Source organism: Mastigoproctus giganteus, chromosome 1, assembly GCF_048544385.1.
Source record: "Mastigoproctus giganteus isolate SK-2022 chromosome 1, ASM4854438v1, whole genome shotgun sequence".
NCBI lineage: Eukaryota > Metazoa > Arthropoda > Arachnida > Uropygi > Thelyphonidae > Mastigoproctus > Mastigoproctus giganteus.
In genome coordinates this window covers 238,155,776-238,171,321 of record NC_143575.1, presented here as the reverse complement: position 1 = coordinate 238,171,321, position 15,546 = coordinate 238,155,776, and the positions used below count along the sequence as shown (strand labels likewise).

At 34.8% G+C, this 15,546-nt stretch overlaps 1 protein-coding gene across 5 annotated transcripts in view; it reads left to right on the top strand.

Annotated features, from left to right (window-relative positions):
- Positions 1-15,546, top strand: part of LOC150091672 (NAD kinase 2, mitochondrial-like) — a 71,824-nt gene that overhangs the window by 36,969 nt on the left and 19,309 nt on the right. For 3 of the 5 annotated variants that reach the window (XM_090385114.1, XM_090385150.1, XM_090385131.1), the window contains exons 5-6: positions 3,641-3,874; positions 8,924-9,105. In XM_090385114.1, coding sequence (XP_090241240.1) covers positions 3,641-3,874; positions 8,924-9,105 — 416 coding nt within the window. The remainder of the gene's footprint in view (positions 1-3,640; positions 3,875-8,923; positions 9,106-15,546) is intronic. The other 2 variants (XM_090385123.1, XM_090385140.1) reach the window with 1 other exon arrangement.

Here is a 15,546-nt window from a genome sequence, read left to right as displayed (position 1 = left end):
TAACCCAGGATTTGAAGAAAACAAAGGTTGCTCACAGTTTGTCTAACATTCATTAACAGATGGTCAACAACATGTGCAAGTTGAACACTGTAGAGAATTCATTGAGGCCACTGAAATAAAAACCAAACTTCCTGAACTCTATTGTTACAGGTGATGAGACATGGTGTTTTCAGTACAATCTTACAATGAAACAGCAAAGTGTGAAGTGGAAGTTGGCAAACTCTCCCAAAGCCAAAAAAAATTTGTCAAGAAAGGTCATCAAATCATTCTCATCACTTTCAACAATAGCCAGGGAATTGTGCACAACAAGTTCATACCTAATGACCAAAGTGTTACTGCTGCCTATTATTACTGCTACTATCTGGACATTTTGAAACCTTTGTTGCAGAGATTCCATCGTGTACAGCCTCAGTATGAAGAAGATGGCAGTGGGTTCCTCTTGCATGACAATGCATTGTTTGGGTCTTTTTTGATTAACAAAAAAGTGTGTGTACTGTCACACCCACCATATCCACTAGGCTTTGCCCCATGAAACTTTTTGTTCCTGAAGCTCAAGGCACCACTGGAAGGCTGTTATTTTCATGACAAAGTTGTAACTTAAAATGATATAGACATGTTGAAGGGTTGAAAGTCTGCAGACATAATGCACACCAATCTGTACTGGACCTTATATCACAGTGTTTGGTTGTGTAATAAATAATTATTATTGGTGAAAATTAGATAAGTTATAGGATAAGTTACTAAGCTTTGCTATTTAACTTATTATTGGTGAATAATCTGAAAATATGGCCCACCCTAATTTGAGTTGTATTAATGAATCATTAGCTTGTATGTGAATATTTTATACTTTAATTAACCCATTAAAAGCCATAATTATACTACAAAGATTTTTAATTATATTTGTTTTCATTTCCTAAAGGTCTTAGGTTAATGCTACAACCATTAAATACATAAAATCTGCCTATCTTGAGCCTGAAAAAGGGCATCCCATTTATGGGACAGTGGCCATCACTCATAAGATCATTTAGATATAAAAAAGCTGAGATATCTTAGAATTCCTTTATTTTTCATATCATAGGAAGAAAGTAAAAATGTAGGCATGTTCACTAAATATTAAAAATAAACACATCACTCTTTACTCTATATTGTTACTCCACTGTTGACTTCTGGAAAAGAAATTTATATTTTTTCAGGCATGATAGAGTCCATTTCCATGACTAAACTACAAGCAATTCATTATAGATCATGCAGTGGAACATCACAGTGACTACAAATTCTCTTCATTTTCTTTCTGCATAATGCACAACGTATTTGAGTTTGAATTGGTATTATGAGATGATCTCCTTGATCGAATATCTTGACTTACTGTTCCCCTCCATCTCCCAAAAGCCTACTTCTTTGTGGACCAGGATGCTTACGACTTGATGAAGGCTTTGAAATGCAAGCCAAAACTATTTTTCTTCTAGCAAGGAAAGGGTGTTATCTGGATTTAGATGATGATTGATAAATTCTCCAAGAATTTACAACAGCAATGTCAAACAATGGCATAAAAAGTGGAAACCACCATTTCTTCCCTCGTATTCTAACTCTATACAGGGATTCGCGATTATCATATTTACAACTTCCATAGATTTATTATTATATTCTGAAATAACCTTTGGGATTTGTATTACTACATCATTTTGGAACTTTTGAGGGTGGTGTGTACAACTGGTAGATGGGTAAACCTCACTGTAATTTGTAGCAGCTGTAACAGGAGTATTATCATGCCACTTTGTGATCAATACTTCATTGTTAGAATCAAACCCATGATCTATAAAACCTCTTTCTGTTTTTTATTCCATAACTTGGGAAGGCATAATAGGACATTTTCATGTACAATTTTCATGAATTGTACCAGTTGCCTTCAATTTTCTGTCTCCCAATGCTTTCAAGGTATCAGTGCTTCTAAAAAAAATTATCAAAAAAGATTTCATGGTATGCAATGAATGACAGAAGTAAAATTATTATTTATAACCCTTAGTCCAAGAGGTTCATTGCTAGTATCCTGGTCTTTACCAAAATATTTATTTATTACTGGGTAGCAGTAATTCCAGAGAAATGTACCAACTGTGTGGTGTTACACTCAGGGTAGTGGAGAATGAAAGAGACCTGGGGGTAATTGTGTAGTAAGATATGAAGTTTTCTGAACAGTGCGGACAGGCTGCAAGAGTAGCTCCTGTGGTCTTGTCAATGATATACAGGAATTTTGCAAGCAGGGATAAGGAGGATGATTGCCCTGTTGTATAATGCAATGTTCAGGCCACACTTTAAGTACTTTAAGTACTAAAATGAGGTCTGGAGACCTCGTTTTAGGAAGGATGTAGAGTTGCTAGAATGAGTACCAAATGGGTGCTGTTACAAAGAAAGGCAAATTGCAAATTGCAGCATCTGGAGACTAGGCGCCTGTGAGCAGGCTCAGTGCTGATGGGATTCTTCCTGTTGCTCAGATTACAAACCTGAGGGGGCATAAACTGAAATTGAGGAAAGACAATGAGTTGTCAAATAGATGTGTGGAAATTTGCCTTTAGCCAGTAGGTAGTTGATTGCTGGAACAAACTTACAAGCAGTTTTTTTTTTTTTTTTTTGCTAATGCTGTATAAGCTTGCTTTCTTGCATCATGTGCCTCTGCTAATGCTAATATGGCAAAAATTATATAAGTATCCATTAACAGCACAAAGGCACCAAAGTCCTGATTTACAATTTTTATAATTGAAGGATGCACATATGAAAGAAACTACGAGACATTGGAATCATCCAGTTGTGTACCAATAATATATCCTGATGGAAGAAGTGAATGGTGCCAGCATGCTTATGATGCATACCCTTGGTCCCCTGATTACACTGTGTACACCAGAGCATATCTGAACATGGAACATTTCCAAGTACACCTTGGCAATTGTTTCATGTTTGGACAAGTTTGAGACCCTTGTGGATAAGTGCTTTCAAGATGACAGTGCAACAAATTACTCTGTCAAATTGTGGAAGAATGATTTAAGGAGAATTGGGAAGGCTTCAAGAATCTACCATGGTTAACCTGATCTGTGGATCTCAATCCCATTGTTGTTGTTGTTTGTTATTTGGTTTTTTAGGAGCATTAGGCAACTAAGGCCATATTGCTCTGGGGATATGCGGTGGTCATTCCCTAACCTTTCCGCATCCTCCATATTTGGTGGGCACGGGCTCGAACCACGGTCTAATCAAGAAGCATATGATACGCACTTCTGCTCCTGCCCACCTGGCTACGGAGGTGCCCTCAATCCCATTGAGCATCTCTGGGATGAACTGGAAAGGTATTTTCACCAGTATAGTCCTCTTTCCATATCACTCCAGGAATTGAGGCAAGTTTTCTTACATGAATGGTCCAGTATTCTTTGTGTTACTTTTCAACACCTTGTTGGCTCCATGCTACTTTGTGAGATTAGAGTCAATCCTATAGAAACTATTGGCCTCATGCTATTAATTCGTGGCCATAATAAAGTAGCTGGGAGCTGTTCATTCCAAAATAAATTGATGTTTTTTTTTAAGTAGTATTTTCTAAAATACAAGAAAATTAAATCATACTATAGCTTTACAATAAAACTATGTAATAATTTATCAGGTGGACATATAGACAGAGAATAAAGGTTACGTTAATAGGAGAGCAAGCCTATGAACCTCCCATTGAACTTCATGATCAGCAGCTGAAGTATCCCGAGTATAGATTTTTAGACTGTGTTGAAGGGCAACATAAAAATGTGGAAGGAGAAGTAGGAGATAATACCAATACAAGGACAAATATACTTCCAGTGAGGGCATTGAATGAAGTTTTCATTGGAGAATCATTATCTTCAAGGTAAGTTCTTGCACCACTTTTGCTATATTGCTTACTTTTTCTGTATGTGTGTTGCTGCATGCATTAAATTGTAGCATGATATAATAATAGTTTCTTCGGTCACCTTATAACTTAGGAAAAAATGAAGTCACCATTATATTTTAAATATAATATGTATAACCACAAGATTTTAATATATATGTTTTTATGCTTTATTACTGTTTCTTGCAATGGAAGTGAAATGATGTCACTATTTGCTTAACTCTTCGTGTATTACTTTTTTTTTTTGTATTTTGTATTTTCTGCATATTGCATAAGCAAATGCAAAGTATTACTTAAAAGTCACTAATATTCAAAGTATAAAAATTCTTTCATTTTAACATTTTCGATGTGAAAACATCTTTGGTGGCACCTCCTAAATTTCAGGCTGAAATAAAACCAATTTGTCACAATTTTGTGACACAAGAATGACATCACTTCCAGTTTGTCGATTTGGTCAGCAAACCGCAAATGACAATTTTGCAACATGGAAATGACGAGTCGCAAAATCGTGACAGAATAATGAATTCCGGGGGGGGTGTCGTTCACAGAAAACGATGTCATTTCCAGTTTATCGATCAATCAACGAACTGGAAATCAAGATTTTGCACGGAAGTGACAATTTTGCAACAAGTCATTTTCGTGTTGCAAAATCACGTGTCGACACGTTTGTCATTTATCTGGTGTTATTTTCTAGTAAAACTTGAATGTGTGTTTGTCGGTTTAAAGTTTGATGCTCCCAAAGCCTCACTAGCAGAGACAGACACTAACTTTTCGATCATTGCAATGGCATCTTCTTTGTTCTCGTCCAAAGGATCTTTGGGAGCATTATTTAGCCACAGCAAAATGTGTACGTGTGGACTACCATAATGTTGAAATTCTATGCACTTATAAAAAGTTGACCAAATGGGCTATGGCGTTTTGACTGCAATATGTTCATAATTACATCCCCAACTTCTTTAAGTATATCGCACAAGTTACAGCATCATCATTCACTAATGTCGCCTTCTGCATGAAGTCAATGTCGCTCATATTGTTCCTCACTAATATTGCTCTCCTTATTCTGTAATTTGTACAATAGCTGAAGCAAGTGCAGCCAACAGATTTCATTGGCACTCAGAGGCAAGAACATTTTAGGTTTACCTAGCTGTCTAATCATGTCGAATAGATCACACGTACATTGAGTCCAGTAGTGGGTAGAGTTTGGAATTGTCCTTTGGAAGGCCAAATTGTTTTCAATACAGCTGTTAATATAATCTTTGGATTGAACTTACTCGCTGGTCAGTTTTGTATTTTTACCTATGTATTTGAAAGCCATTGTCAAAGAGTCTCTTGTTCTCAATCTCATTACCTTCATTGCTACATAAAGGAGATGATGTAGAGTAACACTGGTCGGTCAGATCGTCTGAGCCCGCTTGTTACCATCATGAATGGAATCACTTGTAAATTCTCTACTGAAAGTTCTGAATTGTCCAACATAAATGCTGGGAAATGGCAGTTCCTCTGCATGCTCATCAAACAGTGATCTGTGGTATATTAGTTTCTCCTGGGGCAATTCTAAGATATTTACCATCACTATACATTTGCTGTTGGGCGATGAGACTTTCCTCGATTGGAACTGCTTCACTTATGTTGTCTTTAGCAATTGTTCACAATTGTTCAACAGTTTGTTCAACAATTTAACAGTTGTTCACAATTTCCATGTGACTGTAATCAAAAAATGACTGATTATCGTGATTTGATACAATCGATAGCATGGCGACCAAATATTGAAGTCACGCTTTAACCACTAGCTTTCTTACTAACCCAATCAAATAGCTGGACTTGTGTGTTTTCTTGCATTTTTATATGCACAAATAAGGCTCCTGAGATGCATATGGACAGTATGGCATTCTGGGCCAACCGTTCAATGTGCCTGTTTCAGTCAATCTCCCTTGGCAAGTGATTTATCATCATGTTGACTGAAACAGGCATGTTAATCACTTGGCCCAGAATACCGTATTGCAGTATGCTTGTCTCAGGCACCTTATCTTCATGAATGGTATGTGAGGAGAAATGAGCCTCTCGGTCACTGAATCCAACTTAGGTAAATGTGATGTCATTTCTGGTATACAAAGCCATTCGACTTAGATAGTGCTGGAATGGTGTTCTTAAGTGATCCTATGCAGCTGTTACACACAAGGATCCCGTCGACATCAACATTGGGAAATGCAGTGCATATCAGTGGTGCATCTTTAGCAGCTGATTTCTTTTATGTTATTTTCGAAGCATAGATGATCGCAAATGTAGCACACAGAACAGAAATTTCATAAATCTCCTTTCAAGCTCTCAATGCGCATTCTTATGTAAATAGTAGTTGGCATAAGGAAAGGGAGCTTGATCATATAAACTCATCTGCTCTGCAATTGGAGAAATATTCCGTTGTACATAATTATTCCTCACTTCGGGTACATTATTGTTAGATGGAGCGGCGTTGCTGGTTGAAGGCATTGCTAAAATCCAATGCTTGATTTTGCAATGCATTCTCGATATTCTTTGTCATTCTTGCACACTCATTGCTACCTCAGTCTTTATTTGTTAGGTTGGCTTGCTCGATACTCTCAGTACTTTGCATTTGACTTTGGCATCATTGAACACTCAGCTATAGCAGTGTGGCATTCAGTCCCTTTCACTGCTCAGAAAATTATTGATGTGAAAACATCTATAGCAGTTTTTTGTATCTGCAGTAATACAGATACAAAAATTGCAATTTTGAGATGCTGTTCAGAGAACAGCATCTCACAATTGTCATAGAACTGTTTTGTAGTATTCCTGTTTCCTGTTGGACCACATGCAACAAATTCATAATAAACAATGTCCCATGAGTCAAAAAATATAAGCATGATGTTTCTATTTTATAGATTTTTTTTTTTAACCTTTGTTTCGAGACCATACACTGACTCATCACTCATCAGCAATGTAAGAAACAGTGTGGGTTGGCAGCAGCATGTTGACAAAGGTTGACATGTGAGAACTTGCTGCTCTGTTATCAGCAACAAGAATGTTAAGAAGAAACTTGAATGAAATGCACTGCATTCCCAAATACTGTACCTTGCTAAAATTAATTGACATATTCTATAATAAATGCCCATTTCACTAGAAACTTTGCGGATCATCAAAAACATTGATCACATCTGCTGAGATCACAAATACAAGCAATTAAATTATTGGAATTGAAAGGCTGCCACCTTCTGTACAACACATGCTAATTCAAACTGACAGCATATAAATGGATGATTCATGTATTACCATGTCCAAATGAGTCACTGAACATGTTACTGCAAGTTGTGCTGGCCGGGTAGGTAAAGTGCCTGCCTGGCAACCCAAAGGTCGCGGGTTCGAATCCCGCCTCGGGCGTGGATCAAAGTACTGCAAAAAACCTTGGGAGGTGCATTATGGCCACAGAAGCCGATGCGCCAACAACTAACTTAAAAAAAAAAAAAAAAAAAAAAACTGCAAGTTGCAAATCACTACCTCAGTTTCAAGATACAGAGCCAGTCCCTGAAATTTCTTGCAGTTCATTTTTTCAAGGATTTTGGAAATTTTGTGAAAACACAAAACTATGTACATAAATGTTCTTTGATATTATTTTTGTATTTTCACTTTATAGCCAGTTATTAGGATAAGATTGTCAAAATTTTATTAAAAAACTCATTAGTTTTTTTTTATTTTTTTATGCTGTTATATCCTTTACATCTATATGTGTATTACTTTATTCAGTTTTATCTTATGTAAGTCCGTATCATCTTGGACCTTGTTTGAGACTGTGTGAAAAGGTTGCACCCTTCTCTGCCAAATTTAAAAAAATTGTTACTGTTACTATAAACACAAACAGATGGCACTATGTTCATGTAAAGTTTCAAAACAATCGGTACATATACAGGCATGATTTGTTGTCACCACACTGAAACAACTTATATACACTTTCATACTCCATAGACCTCTCATAAGAAATCATTGGCACTAGTACATGGATTAAATTTAATACTAAATTTTCAAAGTTAATTTTAATGATGTGATGCTTCAATTTTTGCTCATTTAATGTTAATTTTTACTCAAAGCAGATCACTTGTGACATAACATAATACTATTTAGCATTAATGTTGCTATTTTAAGCTAAGACTAGTTGTAATAAATAACTATATAATGCATGGTTGTGAGTTCCTTTAAACATTCCAAGGTTAACTTTTTTTCATGATTAACAGGATTTCGACTTAGATTTTCCCAAATGATAAGGGGAAATGGTTCCATAGAGGCATATGTGTAAATCGGCCATCTTAGCTCTTCATTATAGAAATAATAACTGTAGATAAGGATGCTTAAAATCTTACACGGTGTTGCTACTCCACTTACATGGTCTCAATATTGCACAACAGATGAATAGTATTTTTCTCATTAGAATTACATTGAATTTATTTTTAGTGTAGTGTAATTCAGTGACACCAGAGTAGCTTATTGAATAGTATCACAGCGTGAGAGATCAGTATCATAGTGTAGGCACTCCTCTTTCTAAAATATGGATGTTAAAACTCTCATTTAAAATTCTCTTTAGACTTTAGCTGTAAAAATTCCTTGTTTGTTTGTAAGGGATCAAAGGGTAGAATTATCCTAATCTTAACTTTTTCCAGGTTTGTTGTTCTCTTAATAAATACAGAAATAGCCATTTTTGTTTTAACTTGAAGAAAAGTTTTTCAGTAAATTTAAAGAAGTTATTTTTTTTTACTGTAGCAGAAGCATTATTATATGCTTCATTTTAGCATTACAATAAAGTCAATATAAATGTGAAGTGCACTAATTTAAATGCATGTGCATGAATTCTTCTATTTTCCTCTTTTTTATAATTTTTAAAAATAACTACCTCTCGTGGCCTGCTACCAGTTTGACAGTTGCTTGACTCTTTAACATGCAAGTTTGAAGAATTGAGTACTAAATAATAATAACTTAATATACAATCGTCAAGCTGGTGATGCTAGGCCAATGATATCTGCCTAGGTTAACCTACACTCATCCTCATCTATGCAGAGTTTCCTATTATGAGTTCTCGATTGATGGATCTCCCAGAAGCAAACTGAAGAGTTCAGGATTGACAGTGTGCTCAGGAACGGGCTCAACATCTTGGTCATTCAACATTAACAAGGTTACTCCACAGTGCATACGGAATTTGTTAAAAATTGGTAAGTCTAATTTTTAAAATAGTTTGTATATAAACAGCAGGAAACAATTTTTTTTTTTTTTTTTTGTTTTTTTTTTATTCTGTTTTCATTACTTTAGAGCTATGGCACCTGTAAAAACGCAACTTTAATATGTGAATTTTCAGAGACATTTCACTGGGTGATATGGGCAATGGTAATAACATAAATTTAATAACAGTTAATGTACATTCAATATGTACCCACTCTCTGCAAAACCTATATCACTATGCTAGGCCAGACAAAATGATTTACGTATCTGTACAGGTTGATGATTAGTCAGTGCTATACTGTCCCTGAACATTGCATTGGCACATCTTATGGATTTCGGTTGGTTTTTATTATTACATACATGGTGTCCTTCGTTGTCTATTTCAGTATTTTATCTCAGTGTTTTTGATGTGAAAACATCTTTGGTGGCACCTACTAAATTTCGGACCAGAGTAAAACCAATTTGTCACGATTTTGCAAAACGGAAATGATATGTCACAGAATAGTGAATTCCAAGGGAATGAAAGAGGTGTCAATAACTAAAATGACGATTTTGCAACACGAATGTCAATTTGAAACACCAATTATGCGACAAGGCATAAATGATGCTTCAAATTGACACGTCTATCATTTATCTGCTGCTGTTTTCTTGTAACACGTGAATGTGTTTGAAGCTTGATGCTCCCCAAAACCTCGCTAGCAGAGACATACACTAACTTTTGATCATTGCAATGCCATCTTCTTTGTTCTCGCCAAAAGGATCTTTGGGACTGTTTTTTAGCCACAGCAAAATGTGCATGTGTGGACTACCACGATGTTGAAATTCTATGCACTTATAAAAAGTTGATCACGCAAATTTGTATAACTTTTTAACTGCAATATGTTCATAATTACATCCACAATCTTCTTGAAGTATATCACAAAAGTTAAAGCATCTTCATTCAGTGGCATCGCCTTATGCATGAAGTCCATGTTGCTCACATCAATCCTCACTTGCCTCTTATTCTGTAACTTGTACAATAGCTGAAGCAAGCATGGCCAACTGATTTCATTGGCACTCAGAGCAAAGAACATTGTTGGTTTACCGAGCTGTCTAATCATAGCGAATAGATCGCACTTACATTGAGCCCAGTAGTAGGTAGAGTTTGGAATTGTCCTTAGGAAGACCAAAGCGTTTTAGACACAGCTGTTAGTGTATTCTTTGGATTGAACTTGCTCTCCGGTCAGTTTTGTATCTCTACCTAATTATTTGAAAATGAGTCTCTCGTTTCTAATCTCATTATCTTCATTGCTACATAAAGATGATACGAAGTAGCACCCAGTGGTGAGCTATAGTGAGCCCGCACAAGCCCATTGTTAAATTTTTTTTGAAAATTTGTGAGCCCAAATTTGTTGAGATGATCATTTATTTTACAAATGAAATCCTGAATCCAATTATAGAGTATCCAGAGCCGAAACTATGGTGGGGTGAGCGGGGGTCCCATTCCCAGCATTTTAATGGCGCAATCGATCGGTTATGTATTTTAAAATTGCTTCATTTTTGATTTAATTATAGTCGGACCTCTGTCGAACAAACTTCTTTATAGCAAATTTTTTTGATTCCCCTTGGTAATTACATTTAAAATAGTTTCTGGTGAACAAAGAAAATTTCCATGTAACGAACTGATTAGAAGAGACAACTTTGTATGCATTGTTCTTACCTCTGGCCTTTAGGTAATTAGAAAGTGCGAATTAAGGGTGAAAGGGATTACTGTTTCAGAAACCTATTCAGTCACTTACTGAGAAGTCAATATGCTTCCCATAGCCAGTCAGAGGATTAAGAAGATTCTCGACATGGATTATAGTCTCTGGTCAACCTGTGTTGTGGTTTCCCCTTTACTCCGACAAATGGGCATATGTTTTTTGGAGAAGTGAGTGATCCATGCCTTCCAGTAAATTTCTCCTGTCTATGTTTACATGGTCACAGTAGTTGAATATCCATGTGATTCTGACATTTTGCACTGTATTCAAAGAACTAGTGAGAGTAGCAATGTAGAGGGGTGGGATTGAGGCAACTAAGATATTATACAAACTTTACGAAGATGAAATGTTGGCAGATTTTGAAACTCTGTCTAGCCCTTCACTGTGTAGAGAATGTTCTAATATATAATGGCATAGAGGTAATAATTGAAAAAAAACTATCACCAATCTTCAAAAAAACTAGCGCGAGTTAAGGATGATTGCTAAAGGACCTTATGTGGAAACTATAAAGATCGGTCGTGTGTTCGGGCCACGATGAGTAGCTTGCAGATGGCAATTGTGGGTTGGAGGAATTATCCCACTTTGTGCAAACATTTTGAATCAGGGGTTAAATATTCTGGATTATTAAATCGACTTTTAAATTTGGAATTTCTTAACCATTTAGCACTAATGATCGACATCCTGCAGGAGCTCTCTTAGCTTTCAGAAGCTTTACAGAATGACAATGGCAAAAGCATGCAAATTAATTATTCAAAGTATCAAAGCTATTGCTAATTTGAAAAATCTGAAGGAAATTATGAAGCTAAAATTGAGAACATGTTGAAGCGGAAAGAATTTGAAGGAATCAAAATCGAAAGTAAAAAAAAAATTACCTCGTGGCAAGTTATTAAATGCATTGTTTTATCTTTAGAAGATAAATTATTAATGTAACATGGTGATTTTAAATTAAATAAAGAAAATAACGATACCATTGAAAGAAATTTTAAACATATGCTACCCAAAATCGTGGAATGTGAAAGAACTTTTGTCTCAGTGGCAAGACAGTGAAAACCGAATAAGAAATTTATAAGTTTTCTGATAAAACATGAAATAAAAATTAATGATTTTAGAGATTTTGTTGAAGACAGTTTATCTTTAAAATTGAGTTAAATTACCTTTTCAATTAAGAAAGCCAGAAAATATCTTTGAAACCATTGCGATTAGCAGTGCAAAAGCTGAGTGAGCTTTCAGTGTAATGAATAATATTGTGTAATGAATAAATTAAACATGTTGCAGATTATGATGACCATACATCTAAATGGAAAATCATTACTTCAATTTGATCTGGATCGTTACGTCAAATCATTCCTCTGTAATCATCGCGCAGCTATTGAGCAAAGCAGAAGATCAACAACAAATATTAATAAAGAAGTAAATTCTATAGCAATTTTTAGAATAAATTTTTCTTGAGTATTTGTGAAATAATATTTTTTCACGTAATCTGTGTGTTTTTTTTTTTTTTTTTTTTTTTTTTTTGTGTGTACTTTTTCTAGAAAGTTTGTTTTTTATGTAATATTTGTTTTTATATTGTGGAATGTTTTGTGATGCTTTTTATGTTATTTGTGATGTGGGAAATATTTCATGTTATTTTTCATTCGCAATATTAAAATTTTATCATGAAAAAAAATGTATCCCTTATATTTCCCTAGTTTAAAAAAAAAAAAAAAAGAGAGAGAGGGGATAAAAACATTGTGCATGTGCTGATCACGAGCGGTAGATGGTTTATACGAAACATCCTTCACTTTTCTTTTAGGTATTTTGATTTGTATATATTGATTACGAAATAAAAGAGCTTTTTTATTGTAATTATTTTATTGATCATTCACAGATTTTCATAATTCTGGAAGACATGATACAATGGATTTTTGATAACTAAAGTAAGAAATGTAAGAGATACTTGTGATTGCAACTTATCTAGATGTCTCTGTAAAGTACCGATCTTGTAGTTGAAGCGACATATGCAGCTGTTAGGGGCACCCAACAATGGAATGTAATGAAAATGTGATGGGGAAAAAAATTGTTGACAAATATTTGTATTGTTGAAGTCATTGTTGTTTGTTTGTTATTTGGTTTTTTAGGAGCATTAGAAACTAAGGCCATATTGCTCCGGGATATGCGGTGGTCATTCCCTGGCCTTTCCGCATCCTCCGTATTTGGTGGTGATGGGCTCGAACCCCGGTCTGATCAGTTAATAAATAGATATAAAAAGAAGTCCAGAAATAATTGTTTGTATATACCTACATGTGATAATAAAAGAAAACAACTAACTAAATAATACAAATTGATTACTAAAATAAAATGAAATTTTATTCATAATGTGATGTTGAGTAACAGTTAACTAATGTAATAATGATTGTGGGCCAGGCAAATTCCTGGTAAAATTTATGTTGCAGAGTTAAGTGTTATTTTGACGATTGTGGTGACAGTTGTTAACTGACTTAGAAAGGAGTGAGCTTTCTCTCTCTGACTTGCTTAGATTGAGCCTCTGATTGAGATGGAGTGAGTGATGTTTCCATAAAAATAATTGTTTTAATTATGTTGATCAGTGAGTTGCTTATCATGCCTTAACTCCGATTGGGGCAGGCATTGGTTTCTCTGGATGGGGCTGAGATGCCATCCCCATAGCACGGCTGAATGGTCGTTTTATCTAACTTGTTTGATAATTGTTGACCTAGGGGTTGTATTGATATTATGTTGATTAATATATAAACCAGAAAGATTATGATACAATCTCAGATTATGGTAAGAGATGCATATGTCCAGGTGGCGCCAAAGGCTTTGTCGCCATCTGAATATATTACAAATTACAAATATCTACATCTGGTGATGAAAGAAAATAAACTAGATAATACAAATTGATTACTAAAATAAATTCACCCTTATTCATCTTTACTGTTTCAATTATAAACAAAATTAACGTATATCCCGAACTTGATAGCATAAAGTATAACATTAAGAGAAAACAAAGGACTTAAATCAGCAGCTGTGAGCAGTAATACAGAAAGACAAATAATACTGAAACTGAAGAATAGCGTTGGAGTACTTATAAATAGCAGAGAAAGCATAATCCAAATAGCAGAAGACTGCTATAGAGAATTATACAAGGAGCGAGGGAATGATGTCAGCAGTGGGAAGGATGGATCACAAATTAGTAACATATACAACATACCCGATATCCTTTGTTCATTTATTAAATGAGCAAAGGATACCCGATATGCTCATTTATTAAAATATTTATTGTGGTGTATAAAGTGTTAAAATAATTTATTTATTGATGGATATCACCTGTAAAGAAAACATATCTCATTTAAAGACATGATTAAAGGGCACAGTTCTTTTACTTTAAACATTTTCAACCAACATCTCTCTTGTCTGTAGGTTTGTAGTTAAAGGCTAATTTTGGAATCCGGTCTGGGTTCATTCTTTCTATGTGGCTAATCCATTTTTCCTGATACCATTTTATGTCATTTACTATATTATCTACTTTTAATTTCTCACGGATATCTAAATTTCTTTGGTGGTCTAGTCTTGTAAAGCCTAATAACGGTCTTAAAAATCTCATTTGTGCTGCTTCTAGTTTGTGTGCATCTTTCTTATTTATGACCCAAGTCTCACAGCTGTAGTAGAGGGCTGGTTTTGAAGTGATGTCGTGCAGTCGTAATTTTGTTTCAGTTGTCATTTGTTTTCTGAAGTGGCATTTAATCGTTCCATTCATTTTATTATATTTTTGTAGTTTAGTGTGGATGTCTTTCCCTTCATTTGATATTAAATTTCCCAAATAGGTGAAGTCAGATATTTGTTCTATTATTTTATCATCAATAACAATTTTGTTCTATGTTTTTTCCACATAATCCCATTTCATTTGCTGCTATCTGTGGTTCATCTTCAGATTTTGCAATTATAACTTCAGCATATGATATAGTTTGGATTTTATTCCTGTTGTTCAACTGTATTCCGTTGTTAATTGTTTGTTTCCATTCTTTAAGAATTTTATTGATGTAGATATTAAATAAATTTGGTGATAGTCCACATCCTTGTTTGACTCCTTTATTGGTGTTAATTGGGTCTGATAGTTGGCCATTAGAATATTTTATACAGACTTTCAAGTTTTTATATAGGCTTTGGATCGCTTTCCGGAGTTGGGTTGGGATATTTTCTTCACGTAGAATCTGCCAAAGTTTTTCCCGGTTTACATTGTCATATGTTTTTTCATAATCAATAAACAGCAGAAATGTTGCTAGGTTGAATTCTCTTCTTTTCTCCAAAATTTGTTGTAGTGAGAAAATGGCATCTATTGTGCTTCTTCAATAGTTCGCCCCAGGAAGGTGAGGTTGACATTTGGGTAGGAGAGGTTATGGAATGCACATCACCACCCCTTGAACACACCCAAAGTGTGTTCAAGGGGTAGTTTTTATTTTTTATGGTAATGACCTCCAGAAATGTGTTTTAGAAAAATATCACAAAGGCGCTCAAAATTTATTTGTATAACGGAACATATGATAACGATGAAAGTGTAGTGCAATTTCCATTATAAAAATGACCTTTTAGAGAGAGAGAGATATATATCTTAGTTATATAGTGAAAATTTCAACTTCCAAGGTCTTGGAACGAATTACAAAAAAAAAAAAAAAAACAGCATTATTGGGTTCGCAATAT